The following is a 26676-nucleotide window of genomic DNA, read 5'->3' on the forward strand; positions in this document are numbered from 1 at the left end:
TCAAAATCGGCAAACTATCAATTATTATAAACTTGGCAAATTAAATATTCAATCAACCCTGATAACTCGAAACCCCGCTAACTCGAACTGTTTTTTTGTTTCCCTTCAGAGTACGAATTACGGTTCTACTGAATTTAAAATTAAATAATTAAAGTTAAATTTAACAATTTGTTGATTCCAAAAGTAGCCGTGTTTGTTCATCAACCTTCAACACTTTGCTTCCAGTGGTTCTGGCTCATCGTGTTTGGATGACAACCCTCATGACTTCATTCAAGAGCCAAGCATCTTCCACAATAAACTGCCAGGACAAATCATGAATGCTACATTCCAGTGCAGGCTGCAGTATGGCCCCGAATACTATCAGTGTCAACAGAAAAAAGTAAGTCGATTAGGTTAGCGAACACGCGAAGCGAAGTTTCTCTTCTGAAGCGGGGGGAATGGCAAGTAATGATTTTCATTTCGTTCTTTTCGTTAAATTTGTCAGTTAAGGCAAAGATTATCATGATAGGTTTTGTCATCGCCTTCGCCATCTTGGCGTTTAGGAATGAGGGTGTACCGCAAAGGAAATAGCAGTTCCTGTACTGCAATTTTAGCTAGTGCAAATTAAAAAAAAACTAACCACGGATCACACCGGGATCACAATTCCAAAAGAGGCAGCAAGGATTACGCTATTATAACACTGAGAATCTGTGTAGCTTACGTATGGAAAAACCCTTTTCCAGGCATTGTGGCCATAGATCTGTAGACGGGATTCGCGTCGAGTCACCAGAGTAAGCCTCCGCAAACATGATAAGCTGCGCTCTAGTCTTAGGAGGTTCTGAGTTTTTAAACGCTTTGTCTTCCAATCAAAGAGGTCAATATAAAAGCATGAAACTTGCGTGAACATTACCAATGCCAATTAGAAAAAGGCATGTTGAAAATCCGGTTTTGTTGAGACTAAGTAATAGACAAATGAAATGACTTCAGCTGACCTTACTATTAAGATGAAAAAAAACTGATAGATGCCATGTATTAAACGCCTTCACTTCCATTTTTGTTAGTCTGACTGTGGCTCCTTGTACTGTACCAATGATGGTTATAAATGTATCAGCTATGGAGCTCCGCCTATTGATGGCACAAGATGTGGCGATCGGCATGTGAGTATAAAAAGACAGTCCAAACCACGCCTGTCAATTTCGAGTAATCAATATATTCCTTAAATATTTCTAGAAAATTATTTCAACCTTACCGTCTCATAATAGTTCCATTTCGTTGTCTTATGTAAATTGGCAGGCTAGAAAAGTGTGATTCAATTGCTTTGGGTCCCCTTAAAGTAAAAGTGACCCAGCAAAGTGGTTGTTAGCGTTATCAATGCCATCCGACCACTCCCATTTTTTCAGCTGATTATGAGCAGCGTCTGTAAACATTTTTTGACATAATAAGAATCGTGATGGACTTCGATTCAGATTGTAGGGAAAACAACTGCAGAATTAGCAGATTGTAGGGAAAACAACTGCAGAATTAGCATTAAAAAATGACTGAGCCTGCGGTCGGTTTTCGTCCATCAAATTGCGTAGCAACGCAATGTACACTTATTGCGTCCTGCTGAGGTAACAATGCGTGCTTGAGTTAACTTTTAGATTGAAAAAATAAGACTCGGAAACAAAGAAGATTTGCCTCACCTGCAAGCCAGCTCCTTCATGTCCTTTACCCCTAAGAGAGCTTGCTCGCTGGCTACGATTTGCCAAAAATTTCATTTGTTTTCTCGACTATTGTTACAAAATGAATGAAATGAACGTCTAATGTCTTTGAAGTGGTGCATAAAAGGTGAATGTGTGGATGATGGCTCTCCGATGATTGACGGGGGATGGAGTGATTGGCAGGACACACAGTCATGCACGCAAACTTGTGGTGGAGGCGTACAGTGGAAAACAAGAACCTGTACCAACCCTGTGTAAGAATAACCTTAGATGATAATTTATAATACAATATTTTAATCAGTAACACAAACACATTGGAAAACATGGGAGCAAGTTCTCCAACAGTAATCGAATCCGTGACCTTCCGAGCACGGGCGTACGCTCTACCGCTAAGCTGTAGGTTCAGTGCGCGTCATTAAAGAGGCAGTGTCACCGTGATTTAGTGCTTCCTGAAAATCCAATGAAAGGTCGGTATTAGTTGGAATTCCACTCAAAGTGACCTGGCCATGCTGAAACATACTGTACTAGTCGTGAAAATTGTTAAAAAGTGGTGTGGCTATGCATGGGTGGGAGGAAAGTGGCTTAAAACTTGAAAAAGTCGGGTCAGCGTTTTCAAGTTGACAGTGTCACTTTGAGGAAAACCACAAAAAGACCATTTAGTAGGGTTTATTCACATCTTGGAGAATGAATTTATGCTTTTATTTTTATTTTTCAAAGGTTATTTTGTTTATCAGTGAGTTTACCCTCATAGTTCTGTGGAGGGGGGATAGGGGGGCGGGAGCCCGGGAGAAAAGGGGCGGGAAGCGGGAGGAGAGGGGGCGGGAAGCGGGATTTTTAAGGTGGCGGGAACCGGGAGAAAACGAGTGAGATTTCGTAACATTTCATTATATTTCGCAATGGACATGGAACAAACAGGAGAGAACCGCTACGGAAAGGGGCGGGAGGCGGGAGTAAAAGGTACGGGAAGCGGGAGTAAAAGGTACGGGAGGCGAGAGGTTCAGACCCCCCTGTCCCCCCCCCCCCCACAGTTCTAGCATAGTTTACTCAAAACTTAGAAGACTTCTCGTGACACTGCCCCTTTAACAGCTTATCTTTAATTTCGCATTGTGCTTTGCCAAGCACAACATATAACAATTGGATATCTGCAACATTTACCAAAACAAAAGCTACTAAAAAACACTAAAAAATACAGGATCCAAAATCATTATCTTTCGTTTCTTGTGAAAACCCCTTCCACTTAGCTGTGTGAATATATCACCATCGATGTAATTATTCTTTGCAACACCATAAATTCCTGCCCAAGTTTGAAGATCGCATTCTTTTAAATAGCTAACTATTGGCCTCGATTTACATTGACACGTCGAAGTGAAAGTAATATAATGCGATATTAATAGCATAAATGCAAATGTTTGGGTGGTTTTTTAAAAATCTGTTCTTTTTACACCTAACTAGCTCTAAATAATACAACACTTAAATGTCATTGTGTAATCGTCATTCAAATGTTATGACACAGGCCGCAAAATGGTGGAAAGTACTGCGAAGGATCAGAGAAGGGATTGTGGAAAATGTGTAACACCCAGGTAAAGATAGGACATTAGAAAATTATTCTTCGAGTAAGAGTTGGATATGGGATGGTGCAGTGTATGTCGAGTTCTACCCTCCCCACCCCATGTTTATAATTACTGAGCATGTGCACTGAAGATGACTGTTCGCTTGGGTTTAATTCGAACCATACATGGTTCAATCAGCGAATCCACTACAGATGGCTTTTCTCATCTGATGTCCAATAAACGCGACTGGAATAATTTTCTATTTAAATCAAAGTCTCTTCGAGATATCGACGTTTTTGCATGAAGTATGAGTCGAAGGTTTATCCTGTGCATTGTTTTTCGAACTTATCATTACAGTTTCTTTGTAGTTTAGTTTAACAATTTCCTATCTTCGCGGAGGAAATGCAGCCATATAATGTTGTCAAAAATGGCTCGTCCGCGCCGGGTATTTATACACATATTCCTTAACATTACACAAATAAACAGTGCAAATTTCACCGAGATCTGACAATTCTATACTTTAAAATTGCAAGGAACTTTCGAGGCAGTCGATTACGGCAGCGAAATTAGCAAATGAAACAGCAAAATATGCGTTCGACGCTTTGTTTTTGCGACGCCATATTTGAATTGTTATAGGTAGACCGCTGTTCAATGTGTTCAAGGCCGTATCGTTACGATTGCTCCACGAAAAAGCACGAAAAAAAATACGGATATTTCCGACTACTGTCGGAGAAAACATTGCGCATATAATTGCGGCGTAAGCAAATCGTTACACTCAAGCTGCGTTTTGTCTAGGCTCTGGCCGCTCTGCGAGGGTCGGATATCAAGACCCAGGATTAAACAAAAGCCATATATACAGTGAATCCTTTCAAATTATATTTGAAGATGAAATACGAAAGAATTTTGCTGTCTTTGACTGAAATTCCACTCGAACTGCGTAGATACGAGCGCATGTTGTAATTCGTGTTTTAGTTACGCAATCCATTGTTTGTGCGACGCTTTTTATAGATCGCCTTTCAGACACACGTGCGTTAAGATAAGAAAGCTGACATGCCACTTTTAAAATTGTTATATAACGTTGGTAAATGTGACAAGTCACGTTTTTTCCACGAGATCGCAAGTGATCACCCACAGCGGAAAGTAATCCCTTGAGAAATTAAAACAGTCCCTTGAGAAATTAAAAAAGTCCCTTGAGAGTTTACAAATATGTGGTTCCAAATTTTGTCCACATAACCGCTATTCTACGTTTTTAGCTTGTAAACAAGCAAAAACGTCGAAAAAATCACGAAATATAAATAAATCTTGCTAATTTTATTTTTTTTTTTTAAATAAGGCCGGAATAAGACTTTTTCCGACCATGTTTGTTAGTCATGATATAATGGTCCTGTCTAGTTCCTAGGCCTCTATTTTTGTCGCGGTCAACCAGTTTTGGGTCACGTGGAACGAGCGAAAAAGCCGTTCGCCCCGGATACGTCACCTTAACGAGTACCGTATTTACTCGAATAAGCGCCGCCCCCGAATAAGCACCGCCCTCGAATAAGCGCCGCATTTGGGACAAAATAGAGCGGAGCGCGCCCTCGAATAGGCGCCCCAATCCCGATGCGGAGCTAATTCGAGGAATCCCGTTTAACTAAAAACAGCACTACAAAGCGATGTTTTGCAGTTCAAAGTGATTGTTTTACCGCTCGCCCATTATTTTTTCTATCCAACATTCTCACAAAACGTAGTTCTGTAAATTTTGTGAAGGCCGCGAACTTTTCCAGGACAGCTAGCGCCACTTCTCTCTTCAGCAAGAGACGAATACTGACAATCCAAAGACGTTATTTTTAATAACTGTAAAAGATTAGATTCTTTGCGCTGCCCTCGAATAAGCGCCGCACTTGAGGCGCGAAAAATTTAATAAGCGCCGCGCTGCTTATTCGAGTAAATACGGTAGTCACGTCGTACAATACCGCGACGGCCGCGGAAAAAGCCTTACAGGAACTAGGCAAATAATGGTCCATATTCAATGACTGTTAAGTGATATCGACACTTTGTAAATATATTTTGTTATGCTTCTGTTTCTTGGAAGATTTTTTACAAACACTCTTCTGTCTTGCGCAATATAAACATGTTTTGCCTTCTGTTAAGCTACTTGTCTGACAGTCCCACCAAACAACATTCGTGATTCTTTGCTTCCTTTAGCCTTGTCCTGCAGGTTCTAAAGACTATCGACTTCTCCAGTGTCAGGCATTTGATTCAAAGTCCTTAGTGCAGTGGGGATCAGGTAATGACGTATTAGAAAATTAAATGACATTTGACGACATCAAAATACTAAATCTTAACCACTTAGCATGTTATTGATATATGTCAAGGTAATGTTAGTGCAAAATAACATGTTCATAGACCGCTTTGAATTGAAGGTACATGTAGATCCGTCTTTACTTTTCGAACTCGTTGGTTATGGGTGTTTCTCTAATGGCGCTAAACCTAACACTTAACACTTTATTAGTGCACATAGACAGAATTCAAATTCGAAAACCTATTTCTTCGCAATTTGGTCATATTTTTAGAAATTCAGCATACTGCGTACGCCGCCATATTCGCTGCACAACGTAGAGTATTTTAAATTTTCGGACTTTGGTTCTTTTAAACAGCACTTTCAATTTGGCTTTCAATTTTGTCACCTGCTTTCGTTTCACATGTCCTACAATACCTTATATCTGGTTTTGCCTTAAAAACGAGCCAGGGATAACGCATTATAGCTAGACTACTGTAAGCGAATACATGTACCACTGGACTCACATTTCGGCACATTCGCGTATTCCTAAAAGGTTTTTTACTGTAATATATAATAGAGGTGTGTGGTGGTCTTGCAATACTCATTTGAGCTTGTTAGTTCTCTCTGGCAAACATAATGTTATTCGAATCAAGCGATTTATCTCCAAAGATATTGAGGTGCTGCAAATTAAATGATACAATACCTTGTTTCAAGAAAAGCTGCTAAATTTACGTGTCGCCTTATTGTTTTTCCACCTAGACCCTTGCATGCTATCGTGTCGCCGAGGAAGCATAGCAAAACCTCGAGGCCGAGTTAAGGATGGCACACGATGCAGCAGCAATCCCAGGGTTAAAGATGTCTGCATTGAGGGAGTTTGCAAGGTAAGCATTTTAATAATATTTTTGTAGTGTATTATTTTTTAAGGCTCCCGCGACACATGGGGCACGGGGCACTTACTGTTGCACGGGACATTTTAAAATGAAGTATATTTTATTTATTTCTTCCTTTTAACATCTGGCAGTAACCAGGTTCGAGCCCTGGCCGGGGTGCTGTGTTGTGTTCTTGGGCAAAACACTTTACTCTCATAGTGCCTCTCTCCACCCAGTTGTATAAATGGCTACCGGCAGATTTAATGCTAGGGATCACCCTACGATGGACTAGCATCCCATCCAGGGGGGAGTAGAAATACTCTTAATCACTTCATGCTTTGAAAACCGGGATATTCTCCGGCCCAAAGGGCCACTAGGCTCGAACGCAGACTAAAACCTTACTTTCTGTTTACATTTTCAGTCTGTTGGTTGTGACAGCAAACTGGACTCAGGAGTCAAGTATGACCGCTGTGCAGTATGTGGAGGAGACAGTTCCACGTGTAACCCTGTCAGTGGAAAGTACACAGTCAACTGGCGGAGATGGGGTAAAATCAGAAGGAAAATTCCTTTGTCGAACATGTCACATCGGCACAGACAGCAACTTTTCCAATAGGAACAAACCAGATCAAAGTCTACAGTTTTAATTAGATATTTAAAATCTTGCGGGCTATGAAAAACTAAGTGTCATATGAAATGAAGGTTTTACGTATTGCAGACTTCTCGAAATGTATAAACGCCTCAAAACATATTCGCGGCAACTAACTTTGATCGCGTTTTACTGCAAAGTTTTGCGTTTACTCTATACACTTGCTTGAAGCCAGTTTCTCTAAAATTAAAAAAGGAGAAAAAACTGACAGCACCTCTTTCTTTTATTAAGCACGCAAGAGTACGCAAGGGAGTGACAAGATCACTAAAGAAGTAGAGAGAATCACCTGGGGCTCGTGTTTCACCCTACATTTCTTTCGTGCTCTCGTCACTTTCATTGCAGGCTTTATAAAGAAAAAAGCACGATCAAGTCTTTTTAGATGCTTAGTATTGTTAAAATTATGAAGTTTTTAAGCAAATAATGTATTTATTCTTGTTATTGTTTCAAGGGCCAAATAAACCTGGCGAAATCGTTACGATACCAATTGGTTCAACCAATATTTTCGCCAACATGAAAGAAAAAAACAAAAACATGTTAGGTAAGTAATAAGTTGATATCAAATCAGAGCTTGGAAACGTTTTGAGAGTAACGAAATGAAAAAAATTTAGTTAGTTGTTTCAGTTTTACTTGTCAGTTTTAGTTTGTTTTTGCTGACAGAAGCTGAATTTCAATTTTTTAAGAGTAGGGATGTCCTGACGTCTTATAATCGGTATTTAATTTGAGGGCAAAACTACCAGAAACAAGTAACAATATAGAGTAACGATTTATTTCCTAACTGTTTGTAGGATCTATAGCAAGTAATAACGCTTATTTATTTTATGGTTTGATTAAAAAAAATAAACAGGGCAAAACGTGGAAAGTCAATTATATCTTTAAAGCATTTTGTTTACGAATATACTTCTTAATTTTGCTCATAAATGCATTATGCAAGACTAAAACCCAGAATGCATGAGAATGTTCTACTGAGTAAGGCCCGGTTCAGACGCCGTACTTTTCATGAGCCGAACTCAATTCGAATTTGGACCGACCCAAATTGACAAAAGTACGCCTCTTGATTCAGACGCCGTACTTTTTAGCCGTTGCGAGGCCGTTCCTAATACAGTTACAGTAATTGAGGTAAACTGCTGGCAAAATTCATTATAATGATTTATGAATTAGGATCGGCACATGAAAAGTACGGCGTCTGAATCAAAGCCGTTCCAAAGGCGTTCCACAGGCGAAATTCTCGGCCAAGCCAGGCGAAAAGAACGGGTGAGCCGTTCCAAATTGAAATAGCCGATCTAATTTGATTCAGACGCCGATCTTTTCATGTACTTAATTCAAGGAATTAAGTTCGGCTCATGAAAAGATCGGCGTCTGAACCGGGCCTAAGACTTTCTCTGAATGTTTTCTCAGGAGTGAAAAATGAGAAGAATCAATGGGTTTACAGAGTAGCTTACACATGGAGTACTGTGGTGAAAGTTGCTGGAACAAAAGTAGCTTACGACCACGAAGACTATTTTTGGAAAGATAAAGTTGAAATTCCTGGACCCACCAAGCAAGAACTCAAATTAGAGGTAAGAGAGATAGTGCAGTGCTTTGCGCAACCCCGTAGCCAAAGTTTTTGTTTTATTTTTTTATAACTTTTGGGCATGTTATTATATTGAAAACTTTATGACGGATTTCGTTTGAACTGGCCATCTAAAGTGCAAGAACTATCCATTAGAGTTTTTCACCTGACAAACTTTTACATATTGTGGCTACTTTGTTGTTGTACTGTAAAATACATAACCTCTTATTCCTTTTTTGGGGACCGGTTATTATTTTAAGGGTGGAGAGGGCTGGTGCGAATAGGGGGAGGGTTAGCGAAAAAGGGGGCACATAAATTTATGCACCCATATAAGGGAGATTTAGTCTATGTTTACGATGGGACCGGTCCGGAACGGATCCGGTCCGTTTTTCGGACCGGGTAAGCATTCTGTTTACACGGGACCGTTCTGGAACAGGTCCGGAACGGATCCAAAACTGGACCTGCAAAATAGCATGTCCAGTTTTGGATTCGTTCCGGACCGGTTTCAAAATATCGTGATTTGTCAATGGCGAGCAGATAAATAATCTGCCGAATTCGAATTCTTCTTCGGCTGATAACACAAACCTCGGCCTTGATAATTCTCGCTATCATGCTCAAACTCATCCAATAATTGTTAATTGTATAAAAAACTAAAAATGCGATTCTATATACTAGACGTTAATCTTTATCACTCCCACTTCCCTCCTCTTATACAAGTGAGTTCTTTATTATATTAGGTACCATGCATAATTTTGTTCTGATTTTCATTCTTTTACAGTACGTATATATTAACGGAAATAACCCCGGAGTAGACTATCACTTCTTATCGCCTCAAAAAGTTGAAGTAACCCCTGACCAGGTGGAGTGGAAGGTCGGGGACTGGGACGCGTGCTCTGAAGATTGCGCTGGAGGTAAATAAATCACATATCACGGCCAAAGACATTTTTCATAACCTGTACTATTGAAACGAACAAAGTAAAAGGGAGGTGATTCAGTCCCTCGATCGCGACAGCTTTTCTCGGCTTTTTCACTGGACATGGACTGATCAAATCAGAAAGCGGACAAAAGAAGCCTAAGACTGGGCGAAAAGGGGGATTGCCAGAGTTTCAGAGTACGGCACGAAGTGCAAGATACAAAGGCAAAGATACAAGGGCAAGACAAGATCGCGCGAAAAGTTCGAGAAAGAAAAGGAAAGAGTAAAAGAAAAGAGTAAAGTGCGAGAAACGAACCTAAAGTGAGCGGTACACGCGCGCGCAAAGTTCAAGAATGAAACGCGAAACGCAACAAACAAGAGTGAAGTACAAGAAACGAACGTGTGAGACTACAGCGCAAAGTGAGAGGCATGAGTGCGCCGCGAACAGAAAGGTGCGAGTCACATAGAACACTTGAAGCGGAAAAGGTCGCTCTCAAATGTGACAATTACGTAAATTATCAGCCTCGGGCCTGCCGCATAGAAGGCAAAATCGCGGCGCCAACTAAACAAAGAAAATATTACAGAAAGATTCCTATACAGTGAATGCCGTTAGAGAAACAGACACAAACACAGAAAAGAGGTTGTGCTAAATTGATTTTTAATGTATCTTCATAGGTTACCAGAAGCGACTTGTTGAGTGTGTGCGTAAAGATGACGGAAGTTACGTCAATGATAGAATGTGTCTCAAGACCAGTACCAAGCCTCCGAGGGAGCAGGCTTGCAACACGCAGCCATGTCCAGCCGAGTAAGGACTGGAACCGTATAAGTAACATATTACCGAATTTTTTCTTCAGCGCTCTCATGCGCTCTGTTATTGGTTTTGAAACAAAGTTGCATAGCCGAGAGAAAACTCGCACGTAGAATGACTAGCGAAGGTGTTAAAGGGACTGTGTCACGGATTTTAGCCACATTTAGGCATGGGAAACGGCCAACAAATTCAATGAAATACAAAAAAATAACCGCTTAAAACAGTGAAGGAACATTTCAATAACACAGCAAATACAAAAGAAGGTACGGATGGCCTAAAGTGAAGAAGATTGAATCGGATTGCGATATGTGTTTTTGAAATACTGTTGGGCTAACTGAAACAGTTTTCAAAGTTGATACTGTTCGCTTGTAACTTTACATCATATCACCCAGGAGACACATTTGGTTGCAATGAAGCTATGATTTGTCTTTTAGATCCATAGAAGTAATTTCTTTGCAAGCATTAAGTTTAATAGCGAGTATTTTGCAAAAAAAAATAATAAAATAAACTTTAATCAGCCGTGACATAGTCCCTTTAAGCATGGAATTCAGACTTGAAGTCGTGATTCCCTTAGTCCCTTTACACTGATTTACTGTAACTAAAGGTTTCCTGATGTCAAACGTTGTGCGCGCCAGGAGTAGGCTAATCAGATAGGGAGTAAACGCAGGCTCCTTGTCGTTTCGAATACTAATCTTACTTTGCTTTCTTTATAGATGGTTTGAGTCTGGTTGGCGGCCATGTTCAAGGACCTGCGGCAAAGGAATTCAGCTGAGAAAGATTGTGTGCAGGCGAAAGATAAGTCAGGGTCATTACGAGACGGTTGAAGACTCTTCCTGTCCAAACCCGAAACCGGAAGGAATTCTACAGCAAGAATGCAACAAGGTCGCTTGCCCAGCTGAATGGAAACACTCAGCATGGAGTGAGGTATGAGAACATTAGCACCAGCCAGCTAAGTTCTTAAAATTGTAAGAGAGCGTTGGTGTTATTGAATGGCGGTTGGTACTCAAAGCATGGCTCTTGTGAGGGTAATAGTCCATACGTTGCTTTCTTGACTATTTAAAACCAACCACACAACGAAATACCTGTAAATGGAGCCACCTGACAAATAGATTTCCTCCGAAGGTTTGACACAGGCGAAGTAGCAATACTCGTAGACGGTTTATCGTTACGATCCCAAGAAATACTGGATCAAAAAAATTTTGTGTGCGAGACGCGGTGGCCTAATGGTTACTGCGCTGGACTCTGATCGAGCGGTCCACGTTCGAGCCATAGGCGGGGTCATTGCAGCGAATATAATGATGGGGGTAACCCTGCAGTGGACTAGCATCCCATCAAGGATGAAGTAGAAATGCTTCTAGTCGCTAAGTGCAACAGACTCGGGATAAGCTCCAGGGGTATAGGTCACTTGGCTCAACGCAGACATTTTTACCTTAACTACTTTCTACCGACACCATTTTGTTTTCAGTGCTCCAAGTCGTGCGAAGGTGGTAAGATGACTCGCACCCTGAAGTGCATGAAACTGAACGCGCAGGGATTGCTGGTATCCGTCTCAAACCTCCGCTGCGTTCACGCGGTCAAGCCTATAACAGAGGAAGAATGCAACACGGACATTACCTGTCCACGTGAGTAGCTAACATTATACTATTTATACTTGAACATACTACCGATCTGGCAAAGAACTGCAATGGGGTTTTGCTAGATGGATGAACTAGTTAAGGTGCACTTTATTATAATCATGCCAAACCGTAAAATTCTATGCGATGTATATCCAACCATGACATAAAATGACACTTATGACAATGACATGGAATAGTGTAACATGAAAATGATATGGCCATAGCGTGACATGGCACGAACATGGCGTGACATGCCATGACATGACATGGAACGACATCAAACGACAAGTCATTTAATGAAAAGACGAGACAGTCATAACATGATGTGACATGATATGACATGACAAGATGTGACTTGGTATGGCATGACTTGACTTGACAAGGCATGACATTGGCATTTCATCGCAGACATGATATAGCATGACATGGCCATATATGTTATGACATGACGTGACATGACATGACATGGGATGACATGACATGATATGGCATTACATGACGTGACATAACATGACATGACGTGATATGACGTGACATGATATGGCATGCATGGCATGACATGTTATGACAGACAAGCATGGCATAACATGACATAACGTGACTTGACGTGACAATCGAATTAACAATGAAAAGGAAACAACTTTTTCAACATTAAACAATGTTATCACATTTTTCCTTGTTACAGATTCTATTGAAGGCCCGGATGGCAAACGATATGTACCACTGGGTTGCTTCAAGGATTCCAAATCATTCCGTGCACTGCCAGAGTTAGTAGGAAGCATGCGCGGTAAAATCGACTGGCATCACCTGGACAAAACTGTTAAGGAGTGCGCTCATAAAGTGGTGGTGAAAAATTCCACTTTTAAGGTGACCACTTTTAAAGTCATACGTTATTATTTACGCATAATAATCATTGCTCCGTTTGTAAGTGGTTCGTGTGTTTACACACAACTCCAAGATTCTCGCTTTTTATTAAATGAACTTAGCAAAAAAAGAAGCCAAAGTCATGCTTTATACTATCATAAAACATGGAGGGAAATTGGAGAACACAAAATAAAAATTTCGACGTGCGGTTCATGCACGACATCCTTTAATGCTTTAATGCACTAGTGTCTTCTGGTTTTGCGCTTTTGAAAGTCCTACGTAGATGTCGCCCGTTTTCCTAGTTAGGAGAGTCTTTTAAAACTGTTTACATCTGCAGGTATTTGGAATCCAGTTTTACGGGGAATGTTGGACGGGAGCTGATGGAGAGAAGACTTACAGTGAGTATGGATCATCAGCGAACTGTTGGAAAGGAGTCGGAGGAACACGAGCTAACTACGTGTATGAGTTTATCGACGATAAGGTGCGTATTATGGGATGGAAACGTTACGTTTTTAAGTGGTTTTCGCATAAAATTTTACAGGGTTCTTTATAACCTAGCCACTGTTAGTAGAATTCTACTAATGCTTAGCGCAAATGCGGCAATTTGCTTGGCTGAGCTATCGTACACATTAGAGGGTGCTAATGGGGTTAACAGTTAACTGACAATTGGCCAAAAAAAATAGTAGTTAACTGATATTTGGCCAAAAAATAAGTAGTTAACTGATAAATGAAAAGTTAACAGTTAAGTGACATTCTATTTATTATTCTGAATACGATTGCTGTTGTTCATAAAAGAAACAAAGTTTTTCCTTACAGCAAAGCTTTTTCGTGACATTTACCTGTCCCGCTGCGTGGCCAGGTGACATATTTAACAATTATTCCCACGAGCACGCGTTGGATATGAGATGGTAAATAGCCTACGAGGCGCCTGGCGCCAAGTCGGCTATAACGATCTCATATCCAACAAGCGCGAGTGGAATAATTGTTTCAGTTAAAAACGCCCAAAGAACTGCAATATTTTAGCTCCCAAGCTGTTTCGTTGACGCGTGTCGGCTTTCATTTTTGTGTTCAATGGTATATGAGCTCATGTACCATTGCATGTTAACCAATCAAAACGCAGGAAGTGCAATATACCATTTCTAGTTTTTAATAATAACTGATATTATATGCAAAAGGTACTAAGGTCGTACCAGGCACATGTTGATCTCCGTGATGGCGTCGAAATTTTTATCGAGATGATGACAAAGAATCGGCATTTGAACGGCACAGAGCCTGAGGTCGCATACCGTTTGACATGGCAAAGCACAATTTTATGGACATAGCTTGTAAACATTCGATCCATTTCATGGAAATCAAACGACAAGCGGAAAAGTTTTAATTTTCAACTAGATGCATTTGACTTAAAGTTGTTACCTACAAACGCACGGAACTGCCATCGGCACTAAAATGGCGGTCGCATCATACGAATCAGTGCTTGACATATGCACCCATTACAAGCCCACTGAAACCTTTCAATCAGTACACTTATTACTTCTCATGTCGCCCATCAGGAACTGCCATCGGCACGGAACTGCCATCGGCACTAAAATGGCGGTCGCATCATACGAATCAGTGCTTGACATATGCACCCATTACAAGCCCACTGAAACCTTTCAATCAGTACACTTATTACTTCTCATGTCGCCCATCAGGAGTTGATAAAGGTTTTATCAAAGAGGAGGTCTTAAAGCTGCTTAGAACAAATTCCTCTGAAACAAAATTTGAGAAAAAAAATTAAGCACTTCCAATCACATCTTATCGAGAGGGGTTACCCAGAAAGCCTAGTTCAAGGAACCCTCGCGGAAGTTAATTTTGAAAACAGGAGCAGGCCCTCCAAACCAAAACTTAAAATCTTGCCTTTTGTAACGCAATACCAACCAGCAGTACCAAACACAGTCCAAACTTGAAGCAAATACTCATGGAAAATTGGCAGTCAATAGAATAAAAACCATTGCTCAAAACAAATATTCAGAGACCTTTCCCTAATTATACAAAAGGGGAGGACTCTCAAACATCTACTCGTAAGATCGAGACTATGAAAATGGTTCATACGCGTGCGCGAGAGTCTTGCATGCCTGTCAATTTATTTTTTTATTACTGACGTGCTGAAGTAAAGAAAATTCGGGTTATGACACAATACTTTTCGCTGTAAGAAAATGAAAGTTAATAGATAACTAAAATTAGTAGTTAACTGACAATTGGCCAAAAAAATAGTAGTTTACTGACAATTTGCCTTAAAATTAGCAGTTAACTGACAATTGGGTACCCCCATTAGCACCCTCACATTAGTGTGCAGTGGCTGAGGGTCGTCTACAAAATCATTGCGCGCGTTTTCTCGATTCTTCCAAGTTTCGGAGAAAGATTTAGAAATGTTACAGGATATTTAAAACAATTCACATGGACTCAGCTTAGTACCTAGAGGTTCAATCTCCGATAACTGACAAAATAGCAATTTTTGACGGCTGATGTTGTAAGATTGTCTCCGCCTCTTTCCTCTCACTCAAGGTCTTGTTTGCGCTTCGCGCATGTCATTAAGAGGACTTTTAGGCTGAGCCCGACAAAAACCTGATCTATTATGATGACTAATTGTTCCATCTCTCCTATTCTTTTTTTCAGAACCCTTAGTTCAGACTTTACTAACAGAGAATGGCAGCTGCATGAAGAAAACGAATGACAATAAATTAAAAACGCGAAGACTTTCCCTTGCTTGTAGCTTAGAAGAAACAAAAATGAATCTCGGTTTTAATCTAAAAGAGCAATAAAAGCAGTTTAGTTAGCGAGAACGAACTGTGTTCTGTTGCCTATTAAATCTGCATTTAAGACTGCAGAAAAATTTCACTGAACAACTGTAAATCCCAATCAGTGTCTTATGCCTTGTTCTATGAAGAACTGAATAGTTTTTCTTGATCCAGCACCTACTGATCACCAACCTTCTTTACTTTTTACCGTACTGTCTTGCAAAAGTCCAGGATATTTATTACCATGGGTTTCCAGTGATTTTACTTATTTCAGGCCAAAACCCATGCCAACCATAAGCATGTGATGGGACACTATTGGCAGGTAGAGCACGTCAACTGAAATTTGTTGGGAACTTGAGAAATCGTATGTTGACTTTTTTTAACGTAGAAAGGCTAGTACATCATAATAATCGAAATGTCAAAGATACTCGGAAATAACCCGTTTTCCCCTTACCGTAATGATTAAATTTAGCGCCCGGGGCGCTTATTTACTTTTGGCACTTCAAGGAGGGCGCTTATTCGGGACAGGGCGCGGTACATTAGAGTCAAATCAATGACTTTCCGCAAACGGGACGGACGCTCTCATAGAGCTACGGGGATGACTCGTGGGAGTTCGACCATACATAAGTAGGTTCACAAGTTAAAAACTTTTCATCTCCATGTACTACTAGTCCCAGCAATATGCGATACGTTTGATGCATTACAACCTCGGTATTGCTAGGACGTGGCTTTTGGAAGCGCTAGTTTTAATTATCACACATCAATAAAACGTGAGGGACTTTCAGATATAGTTTGTAGTCCATGCGGATGCAAACTCGTCAATCTGTGTGTTACATTTACCACTGTCTCTGAGGTTTTTGCTAGAGAATGTTTGGGAGATGCGGCTAGCGAGACGGCGGAAGGACAAGTCGCTAAAAAAAAGCAGTGAACAACACCGCCATTACATCTTTTCCTTCGAAAAGGTGGCGCAATGCTTGCCTCTGTTCGCATTTCAACGGATAGTTTTGACCTCTGCTCTGCAAATTGGTCAAAACTTCCTACAGGCAGGACTCGAAAAGCTCTTCCAGTTCTTCCGTAGACATGCACGTGCTCCAGTGTTTACATACATGAGTCAAATTTGCGATGACAGACAGAATACAACTCTCACATTTCCGATGACAGACAGATTTCTTTCGCAAAGCGACTAATTAATCCCTCGGGGCGTTCAGAGCCAATCAAAATTTACGGGTTATTCCCTGGCGGCCATGCTAGCCAATGGGATAATTTTCGTTCTCAAAAAAACGTATTTCGGGGGTTTTCCTCGCGCGGCCTTCTCGCGATCGCGCACTCTTTTAAACGCGCTAAAAACTACACAGACGCCTGCTACGCAGGCTAAGGGAAACTCATTTTGTGACATCAATGGAACCTTATCGCTTTTACGATCTCCTCTCCAAGAATTCGTCTCTTCGTATGGCCATCAGGAGTTATCCCTTGCCTTTCACTTTTCTTTTTCCACTTATTTCACGTTCAACCTTTCTCTCTTCACGACTGTCTCGACTAGTGATCGCTCAACTGTAACAAATTCATCTGACGTCACAGCTTCTTCTGACTGCTTCTCAATCACTTCCAAGCATCGATCTTCCAAATCTTTATCTTCAAATTTCTGAGCATGAGGCAGAATGCAAAACACATTTGATGTTTTCAAATTTTCTCGAAGATATTCGTTACATTTCTTAGCGAGAGAAGGCACCATATACTTGTTCGCCAAGTACAGCACTTGCATCGCATTACTTCCGCTCAACATTACTTCGTCGCTGTACAAATAACGAAACAACTCCAACAGACTCTCGTACTCACAGTCAGGCAGTTCAATAGAGTCTGTAGTCTCCGCCATTTGACCATAGAACATTGCAAAAAACACAGGACTGCTGATAGCAAGCACAAACTTGTGAGCTGGGATCACCATTTTAGACTTTTTGCTTTCACTTTCGCCAGTCACTGAAACAACAAATTTCACATCGCTCAGTATCTCCATGTTGAAAATAAACGAGGTTCTGTCTTTGACAGATGTTCGCTTCATCTGCCAGTTCTCTTCGACAAAAGCCATCGTTACTCGCTTGGATTTTGTTCTCCTTTTTTGAGAGGGGAGGAGGCAAGGGGCTTTCAAAAACCTGTGTAGCTTTATTGCCAAGATTAATCGCGGGCATTAATCACTCGGTTTCGATTGTTTAAACCGCAAATTTGCTATTTACCTTGGTATTATTTGTTGATATTTGTTACATTTTTATTACAACACTTAGTAGAGTGCTTCTTATGCCTTATATCATTGTTAACCACAAATTCGACTGACATACAATTACGATTATTGACTTTTTTTTCTTTATGCTGTACTAGTTCCGGTCCCAGTCTTCTTTTACATATGCCACAGAAGTGTAACTAAAAATTCAAGTTAGATTGACCCCATTTCAAAATATCGAAGAAGGCGTTAACGAAAAAGATAAAAATAGTAATCCAACATAGAAATGATGAACATGGATCTCGAATTGTACAACTAATAAATCGAGTAACTTTTAAAGCTCTATAAAGGAGGGCTAAGTCTTAAGATAACAAAAAAGCAGGAAACTGGCCACTTGTTTCACTGATTCTATAACTGCTATAGAAACCCAAAGGCGAAGAACGGAAGATAAATCGTACTCCTTGACACTCAACAGATGTTTTTCCATCTTCTCCATACCATGATTTCGGACCCTTTATTTGCGACACTAACTTGTACTCCTTATTATCGGCCAAACAAACAGGACGATCAAACCGTACGTCAAAGCCGTAATAGTCATAAGTCTTGTCCTTCTCTGAAACGTATGTTCCTGATTGCTTTACTAGAGATGAGTCATCTGTGGTATCTCTAACTTCAGTGGAAACCGTGTACTCGCTGCCTTTAGAACCAAAATGCTGAATTCCAAGTAACGTGATAGTCTTGTTGACAGTGAAATGGATACAGTCGGCTGACGAGGCACTGTAATCCCAACAATAATAACCGGGCGATTTAAAGATTTCAAATCTTTGAAACCTAAAAACTGTTAGAGGCACTACCCTCGGGGCTTGTCCAAATGGCAGTGGAGATGTTAAAACATCATTGAAATGTTTCACCATGGCACCAACTTCCTTCAATGTTAGAATGTCACAATCAATTACGACTGAGGCAAACTCCTTCTCTGACATCAGTGGAAACCTTATCGCTTTCACGATCTCCTCTCCAAGAATTCGTCTCTTCGCATCACCGTCAGCAGTTATTCCTTGCCTTCCACTTTCTTTTGTGGCCCAGCGATCAACAGCTTTGAATAGTTCCACTTCCTTCACGTTCAGCCTTTCTCTCTTCACAATTGTCTCGACTACTGATCGCTCAACTGTTACAAATTCATCTGACGTTACAGCTTCTTCCGTCTGCTTCTCGATCACTTCCCAGCATCGTTCCTTCAATTCTTTGTCATCAAATTTCTGAGCTTGAGGCAGAATGCAGAACACATTTGAAGTTTTCAAATTGTCCCGAAGATATTCGTTACATTTCTTAGCGAGAGAAGGCACCATATACTTGTTCGCTAAGTACAGCACTTGCATCACATTATTTCCGCTCAATTTCAATTCATCGCTGTACAAATAACGAAATAACTCCAAAAGACTCTCGTACTCACAGTCAGGCAGTTCAATGGAGTCTGTAGTCTCCGCCATTTGACCATAGAACATGGCGAAGAACACAGGACTGCTGATAGCAAGCACAAACTTGTGAGCTGGGATCACCTTCTTACTTTCGCTTTCGCCAGTCGACACTGGAACAACAAACTTCACATCGCTCAGTATTTCCTTGTTGAAAATGAACGAGGTTCTCTCTGTGATGGTTGATCGCTTCATCTGCCAGTTCTCTTCGACAAAGGCCATCGTTGCTTGTTGATTTGTTCGCAGTTTCTACTGATACAACGTTTCGAATCAACTCAGATTCTTTGTACTCGGATAAACAGAATACCGCTTACTCCTTGCGACTGCGGGCTCCACCTATGTCACACAACTGCGTGACCGTTTCATGGGAAGAGGGGCATGATTGTTCGGCATTGCCTTTTGGAGAGCGTTTCCAGTATATATATCTACCTGGTGGCCTTTTATTTATTGAATCTTATAACTTTTAAACTTTTCTGCGCACTGTGAAGAGTTTTGTCAAAACTCATTTTCGACCCTGTTGCCTGCCTAGAGCCATCTGTCCATCTTAGCTGGTGGGGCCTTTGCACGAGAAACAGGTAGCACTGGGGACATACGAGTTGATTGGCCAAATTGTAACAAAGGAAATAGAAATCAAGACAATTTTAAGCCAACTGTTTTAAACCGTCTTAGAACAAAGTGATTTTAAAACAGTTGACTTGATTAGCAAGATTCAAACTCCCTTTGTTAAAATCAGGCCAATTAAATTGTGTTGCTCAGTTCCAAGTCCATTTCCTGTTTACCTAAAGCCTTTTCTTTTAATGACGGTTGCTTATTGCTCTTTTGCTCGTTCTCTTTCCTCCCGCTGTTGTTGATATTGTTAATCACCATTATAGATGCTGCCCCCCCCCCCAAACTCCTCTCTTACAGACGACATTTCCCCCTATATTTCACCAGCCCCCTACCGGACGTCCCTACCTCATCAAAATTTAATGGTTCCTTAGCTCAACACAATTAAAACCCAAGGGGGCGGGGAAGGGGCTACTCCAAAATGTTTTTCCGCCGGCAGAGGTCTAACACCTTACCCTTTTATATACCATTTTGACAGAAAAGGCACCCCTTTTATATATCTTTTATTGTAAAAAGGTACCATACTCCATTCATTTACTAAATGACATGGCATATATATAGATAAAACAAGTTTTCTCATATTTTATGTAGTGCTTAATAAAATTAAAATGATAAAGCCATACGCTGTGTCTGTTCGAAAAATCCCTAAATAGGGATTGCTGTTAGCATGCTCCTTGCAGATTCACAGCTTATTTGGTAGACCAGTGGTGAAAAGCATGTTTAGTAACTACACTTCCTTTGTTCTTTTTCTTTATGCTCTACTAGTTCACATTCCAGCCATCTCTTATAGATTAGAGTCCCAAGGAAGGGGCGTGGCAAGAGGCAAGGTGCCCTTAAACCTTTGCCTTGGAGCCTGAAGCCGCACCTTTCTGCTGCTTGGAGCTCTTTGCTGCAGAGCATGGAGCCCTAAGATTGTTTGCCACAGTGCCCGGCGCCCCACTTTGTTTTTTTGGGGGGAGGGACAGGGGATGGAGAACTGGATTCCCATATTTTTTGGCCAGGAGTCCTGGAGCCCTAAGCCCCTTTGGGACCCAGATAGTATTTGGTACACTTTCAGTGTAACATACAGGAGGTATAATTTAATTAATGTACAATTCATAAGACACAGACCCTACAAACAAAATTGAAATAAGTAGTACACTTACACAGGGTGGAGGCCAGATTTTTGGCATAGATGAGGCAAGATCTGGGACTGCCGCTAGAGGGGTCTGGGAGCAGCCCCCTAAAAAATTTTAAAAAGCTCTGAGACACTTTTTTGATACTTTCAATCAATCTAGTTCAACTGGGTCAATCTGGAAATTAATTCCCAACTAGAATTATTGTTTTTAATTTTGGGTAAAAAATTAAATCTTGACGACAGGGGCCGTGGAGCATTTTTCCAATTGGGGGGTGGGGGGGGGGGGACCAGCTCCGCGGTCCCTGGATGAGGCAAGTGCCTCACCTTGCCTCGTGCTACCTACAGTCCTGCAACACCACTGATAAAAATGAAACTTTGTGCATACGATGAAATCGACCTGAAATTGATCTGATCAATTCCAGTTTCCCGGAGTCCGTCCCGTACCGCTGACCGACTACACGGACTCTGGGCTCGAGATTGGCGCGTGAGTCACACCACACATTGACGTCATCTGTGCGTCTGTACTCTAATAGATGACAAGCATCAACCAATTATAACGCGCGCAGTAGCTCGGTTATTGTATAAAAGAGTGTAGATAAAATGTGGTCGATTTATTAAACCACTAGCACTGTCAGGAGTTCTGCTATTTTCAAAACCCATTCTCGTCCTAGAGCTACCTGTCCCTCTTAGCCGGTGGGGCCTTAGCACGAGAAACATGTTGCGCCTGGGTCACATGATTTGATTGCTCAAATTTTAACAAAAGAAAAATAAATCAAGACAATCAAACAAACCGAATTAAACTAACTTATTATTAACCTTTATTATGCTAAACCCTAATTTTTCCGAGATTTGGAGGAGTGGGCATTCACCCACTTGTGACAGTTTGTACGTCAGCGGATTCTCGTGATTCGAAAGTACTACACTTTGGAAAGATCTTTCCACAGGCCTGCCTATTTTGAATATTTACTGCATTCTGACAAAGCTAATCAATCGAAAAAACATGATCAGTTTTTGGTGCAAAATTGGTGGTGAAACAGGCCAATACACCTGTACTTGATCAAGGTCTCCTTTCCAGTGTTTACAATTGATTGAAACCAAAACTGTTCAGGGCCCTTCAGTGGAAAGGATGTATCGAGTAGAAGGTAGCAAGAATAAAAAGGCAGAGAAAAACGAAAAGAAAAGGAGCAAGCAAAAAAACCCGCTACGGGTCCGCAACAAAATGTTGCCAAATATTGGCTCATACGCATGCGCCAAAGTCAAACATAGTTCATTTTTACACGGAATCTTCTTCAAATTCTTGCTGCAGTATGAGAAAAGTGCTTTTCTAGCAAAGTTTAGAGAAATTTTGCATCGTACCACCAAAAAAACAATTTAACGGATAAAAGCGTTTTTTTTACAAAATTTAACGAATTAAGGGTTTAAACCCTAGTAAGTAGAAATAGTAGTTAGCATTTTTATATTTTTTAACTTGTGGAATATCTGTAAACTAGCCGTATAGCTAAGTATATTTTGAAATGTTTTTTTTTTTGTTAAAAAAGTGCTAAAATGTTTTCTCGTTTAGCGAGACGTTTCGGGAATAACCCCTTCATCAGTCGCAAAGTAAAAACCGTTGAGCGATTATCAAACGTTACGTTGCGCGCGCGACATATGGCGTAGATGCCATATAAAGGTCGCGCGCGCGAAAGAAATTAAATGAAACTAAATAAATTGAAAGTCCACGTTCAAGCCTCTTGGGGCAAGTGTTCCCAGCCTGAAAATCAGCCTTCTTTCCTCACGCTGTCTTCTTGCCGTGTCGCCGTTCACTTGGCTCACCACAGACACTTGCATGTCATTGATCTTGTTGTGGTCCGGGAGGTTAAAGTGTTCAGCGACAGGGAATCCGCCTCCTTGGTAGCGGGGGTTCTGATGGAAGCCTTCTACAGAACGGAGGTGCTCACCGAAACGGTCCGAAAGCCTGCGACCGGTTTCGCCAATGTAGATCACGTGACAGCGTTGGCACACGATCGACTTTTATTATTATTTTTAGCTAAGTATATTTCACGTTAATAAAGATTTGTTATTTATTATTATTTATTTATTACTGTTAGCTTGTCCCTTACAGTTTGATAGTTAAGTTGGTAGGGCAGTGGTGAAAAGCATGTTCAATAACTTGACTTCCTTTATTCACTTTTCTACACTTAACCTCAATTGAAATACAAGATCACCTGAGTGTTTTTCTTTATGCTATACAAGTTCCTTTTTCAGTCTCTTGTAGATAGTATTCAGTACACTTTCACTTTAACAATTGTAACCATAGTTTTGGTTGCTCTCCTTTCAGGGTCAAGACAATCTCTTCCCCAGAGGCCGCGATCCTTCTGGTCTCCGCCAGGGATCAGGACCTCTGAGCTAGTCTGAAAGCCCGCCAAAAACACAGCCAAATCTGATTGGCTGTTGAAAGCTTGTTCATTTCATTCACAATCTCTGGCGTTCAATCGCACCGGAACCAGGATTTCTACTGGTCAAGGGAAACGCAGGCTCTAGAAACGAGATTGTTGTCATGAAGAAAGAGCCTACAAACGGAAATGATGTACGAAGTAGTAATTCAACGTAGACCAACTTATAGGCTGGGTAACGTTCGATAACAGATCATTCTGTAGAGGAGGGTTTAAAGAAACAAAAAAGCAGGAAACTGGCCTCTTGTGACAGTTGTCCCATTATGGCTACCGCTCGAATTACGGAAGGTGAATCGTACTCCTTGACACTCAACAGATGTTTTTCCATCTTCTCCGTACCATGACGCAGGACCGTTAATAAGCGACACTAACTTGTACTCTTCATTTTTCTTCAAACAAACTGGACGATCAAATCGTACATCAAAGCCGTAATAGTCATAAGTCTCGTCCTTTTCTGAAACGTATGATCCTGTTTGCTTTACCACAGATTCAAAAGGGTAATATGTGGTATCTTGGACTTCAGTAGAAACCGTGTACTTTCCACCTTCAAAACCAAAATGCTGAACGCCATGTAACGTGATAGGCTTGTTGACAGTAAAACTGATCCATTCAGGCAAAGAACGGGCGTATCCCCAACCTGAATTCGAAACTGACGGTTTTACGGTTCCAAATCTTTCACATCGATGGATAATTGGAGACACCATTCTAGGGGCTGGTATAAATGGCAGTGAAGATGTTGAAATATCACTGAAGTGTTTTATCATGTCGCCAACCTCGTCCAAAGTAAGAATGCGAGAATCGATTACAGCTGATGCAAACTCCTTCTGTGACATCAAAGGAAACCTTATCGCTTTCACGATCTCCTCTCCAAGGATTCGTCTCTTCGCATCACCGTCAGCAGTTATCCCTTGCCTTCCACTTTCTTTTATGGCCCAGCGATTAACAGCTTTGAACAGTTCCACTTCCTTCACGTTTAGACTTTCTCTTTTCACGACTGTCTCGACCAGTGATCGCTCAACTGAAACAAATTCATCTGACGTCACAGCTTCTTCCGTCTGCTTCTCAATCACTTCCCAGCATCGATCTTCTAAATCTTTATCTTCAAATTTCTGAGCATGTGGCAGAATGCAGAACACATTTGATGTTTTCAAATTTTCTCGAAGAAATTCGTTACATTTCCCAGCGAGAGAAGGCACCATATACTTGTTCGCCAAGTACAGCACTTGCATCACATTATTTCCGCTCAACTTTACTTCGTCGCTGTACAAATAACGAAATAACTCCAACAGACTCTCGTACTCACAGTCAGGCAGCTCAATAGAGTCTGTAGTCTCGGCCATTTGACCATAGAACATGGCAAAGAACACAGGACTGCTGATAGCAAGCACAAACTTGTGAGCTGGGATCACCTTCTTACTTTCGTTTTCACCAGTCGACACTGGAACAACAAATTTCACATCGCTCAGTATCTCTGTGTTGAAAATAAATGCGGCTCTCTCTGTAATGGTTGAACCCTTCGTCTGCCAGTTCTCTTCGACAAAGGCCATCGTTACTTGTTGATTTGTTCGCAGTTTTTACTGATACAACGTTTCGAAGCAACTCAGATTCTTTCTGGCTGGCTTGACTGCTCGACTCGAAAACGGAACAGAATACCGCTTACTGCTTGCGACTGCGGGCTCTTCCTGTCACACAACTACGTGACCTTTCATGGGGAGAGGGGCATGATGCCCATGATTATTCGGCACTGCCTTTTGGAGAGCGTTTCCAGTATGTATCTACTTTCTTTACCTTACCTTTTATTTATTGAATCTTATAGCTTTAAAACTTTTCTGTGCACTGTGAAGAGTTCTGTCAAAACCCGTTTTTGACCCAATTGCCCGCCTAGGCCATCCCTTTTTTTTTCGTTTATCGTCGTATGTGTTTTCTGATTTTGGGTCGGTCGGTCGGAATTAAAAAAAAAAGACCAAAAAAAGTGGATAAGGAGTCTGGAACTAGGAGGCCCGGTACCTCAGCATAATATCCGTGGAGCCTGGAAACAAGAAAACATGGTTACAAAGTCGACATGGCGGCATAGGAGGAGGGAAAATCGACGTCGTGGTTGGCCCTAGAGCCATCCTCTTCCCCAGGGCCACGCGTATTTTTTTAAATGACATGACGTAGTCGACCACGACATGAAATGACGTTTCGCCGACCACGTGACCAAAAGAAACGGAGGCTCTGGGAACGAGAATGCCCTAGAGCCATCTGTACCTCCCGTGGGGCCTTTGCACGAGAAACAGGTAGCACTGAGGACATACGATTTGATTGGCCAAATTTTAACAAAGGAAATACAAATCAAGACAATTTTAAACCAACCTTTTTAAACTGTCTTTGAACAAAGGGATTTTAAAACAGTTGATTTAATGTTCATTTCCTGTTAACCTTTAGCCTTTTCTTCTAATGACGGTAAGCCCTCGTTTGCTTGTCGAGTTCGTTCTCATTCCTCACGCAGTTGTTGATATTGTTAATCTCCCTTATAGATGCTGCCATTACAACACTTAGTGCTAATTATTTCGAGAAACAGACCACATTTTCCAGCCAGCCCACACTTTGAAGCCTTTTTTGGCATACCACTCACCCTATATTTCAACAGCCCCCTACTGGACGTCCCTACCTCATCAAAATTTAATTTCCTTAGCTCAACACAATTAAAACCCAGGGGGGCAGGGAAGCGGCTACTCCAAAAAGTTTTATAAAGGGAGACCCTGCCCAGAGGTCCAACGCCTTACCCTTTTATAAACCATTTTTAACAGAAAAGGCACCCCTTTTATATATCTTTTATTGGAAAAAGGTACCATATTCCTTTCATTTACTAAATGACATGGCATATACATAAAACAAGTTTTCTTATGTTTTATGTAGCGCTTAACAAATTAAAATGATAAAGCCATAAGCTGTCTGTTCAAAATGTTTAATTTGAAGGCCTTTTTAAATATCTGCGGCTTTATGTCCCCGATGGGACGAAGGGTCGGAAGGGGTTGATTGAGTGAGTTTATATACCTGAAGCATTAAAAAGGTACCCCTTTCGGGCGGAGCCTCCCCATATAGGCCATTATATTATAGGGAAAACCCCCTTGGCAATTAAACTTCTACCAAGAATATGAAATACCCGTGAAAGGGACCTCAAGACTAAATTGTTGATATAAGAAAGTAAGCTTGAGGTTTGATAAACAGATTTCATGGTTCAGGGTTGGAGAAGTGTTCACAAATGGCATTGGTTCGAGTCCTGTTTAAATCCTGACCTCTTAAGGGCAGAGGCAG

At 41.0% G+C, this 26676-nt stretch overlaps 3 protein-coding genes and 1 pseudogene across 4 annotated transcripts in view; 1 reads left to right on the forward strand and 3 right to left on the reverse strand.

Moving 5' to 3' along the window:
- The window catches only part of LOC144663373 (A disintegrin and metalloproteinase with thrombospondin motifs 6-like), a 27684-nt gene extending 12038 nt beyond the window's left edge, over positions 1-15646 (forward strand). For both annotated transcript variants that reach the window (XM_078524291.1, XM_078524290.1), the window contains 16 exons: positions 226-379; positions 1041-1136; positions 1794-1933; positions 3193-3259; positions 5414-5495; positions 6249-6370; positions 6780-6903; positions 7453-7542; positions 8400-8560; positions 9332-9464; positions 10142-10271; positions 10988-11198; positions 11740-11896; positions 12576-12757; positions 13092-13235; positions 15410-15646. In XM_078524291.1, the coding sequence (XP_078380417.1) occupies positions 226-379; positions 1041-1136; positions 1794-1933; positions 3193-3259; positions 5414-5495; positions 6249-6370; positions 6780-6903; positions 7453-7542; positions 8400-8560; positions 9332-9464; positions 10142-10271; positions 10988-11198; positions 11740-11896; positions 12576-12757; positions 13092-13235; positions 15410-15418 (2002 nt within the window). In that variant the 3' untranslated portion in view covers positions 15419-15646. The remainder of the gene's footprint in view (positions 1-225; positions 380-1040; positions 1137-1793; positions 1934-3192; positions 3260-5413; positions 5496-6248; positions 6371-6779; positions 6904-7452; positions 7543-8399; positions 8561-9331; positions 9465-10141; positions 10272-10987; positions 11199-11739; positions 11897-12575; positions 12758-13091; positions 13236-15409) is intronic.
- Positions 15647-17026: 1380 nt separating this feature from the next.
- On the reverse strand, positions 17027-17617 carry LOC144664119 (BTB/POZ domain-containing protein 6 pseudogene; annotated as a pseudogene).
- A 482-nt stretch (positions 17618-18099) lies between these two features.
- LOC144663423 (BTB/POZ domain-containing protein 6-like) lies at positions 18100-19476 on the reverse strand. The gene has a single exon (XM_078524367.1). It carries the CDS (start codon positions 19441-19443, stop codon positions 18109-18111), a length of 1335 nt encoding a protein of 444 aa, XP_078380493.1. The 5' UTR covers positions 19444-19476; the 3' UTR covers positions 18100-18108.
- Positions 19477-23084: 3608 nt separating this feature from the next.
- On the reverse strand, positions 23085-25110 carry LOC144663422 (BTB/POZ domain-containing protein 6-like). Its single transcript, XM_078524366.1, has one exon. It carries the CDS (start codon positions 24921-24923, stop codon positions 23589-23591), a length of 1335 nt encoding a protein of 444 aa, XP_078380492.1. The 5' UTR covers positions 24924-25110; the 3' UTR covers positions 23085-23588.
- Between the last annotated feature and the right edge of the window lie 1566 nt (positions 25111-26676).

This window comes from Oculina patagonica, chromosome 8 (assembly GCF_052425735.1).
Source record: "Oculina patagonica isolate OP01 chromosome 8, crgOcupat, whole genome shotgun sequence".
In the NCBI taxonomy this organism is placed as follows: Eukaryota; Metazoa; Cnidaria; class Anthozoa; order Scleractinia; family Oculinidae; genus Oculina; species Oculina patagonica.

Coding starts and splice junctions, on each gene's coding strand:
- LOC144663423 (XM_078524367.1), bottom strand. CDS start 19,443: ATGGCCTTTGTCGAAGAGAACTGGCAGATGAAGCGATCAACCATCACA.
- LOC144663422 (XM_078524366.1), bottom strand. CDS start 24,923: ATGGCCTTTGTCGAAGAGAACTGGCAGACGAAGGGTTCAACCATTACA.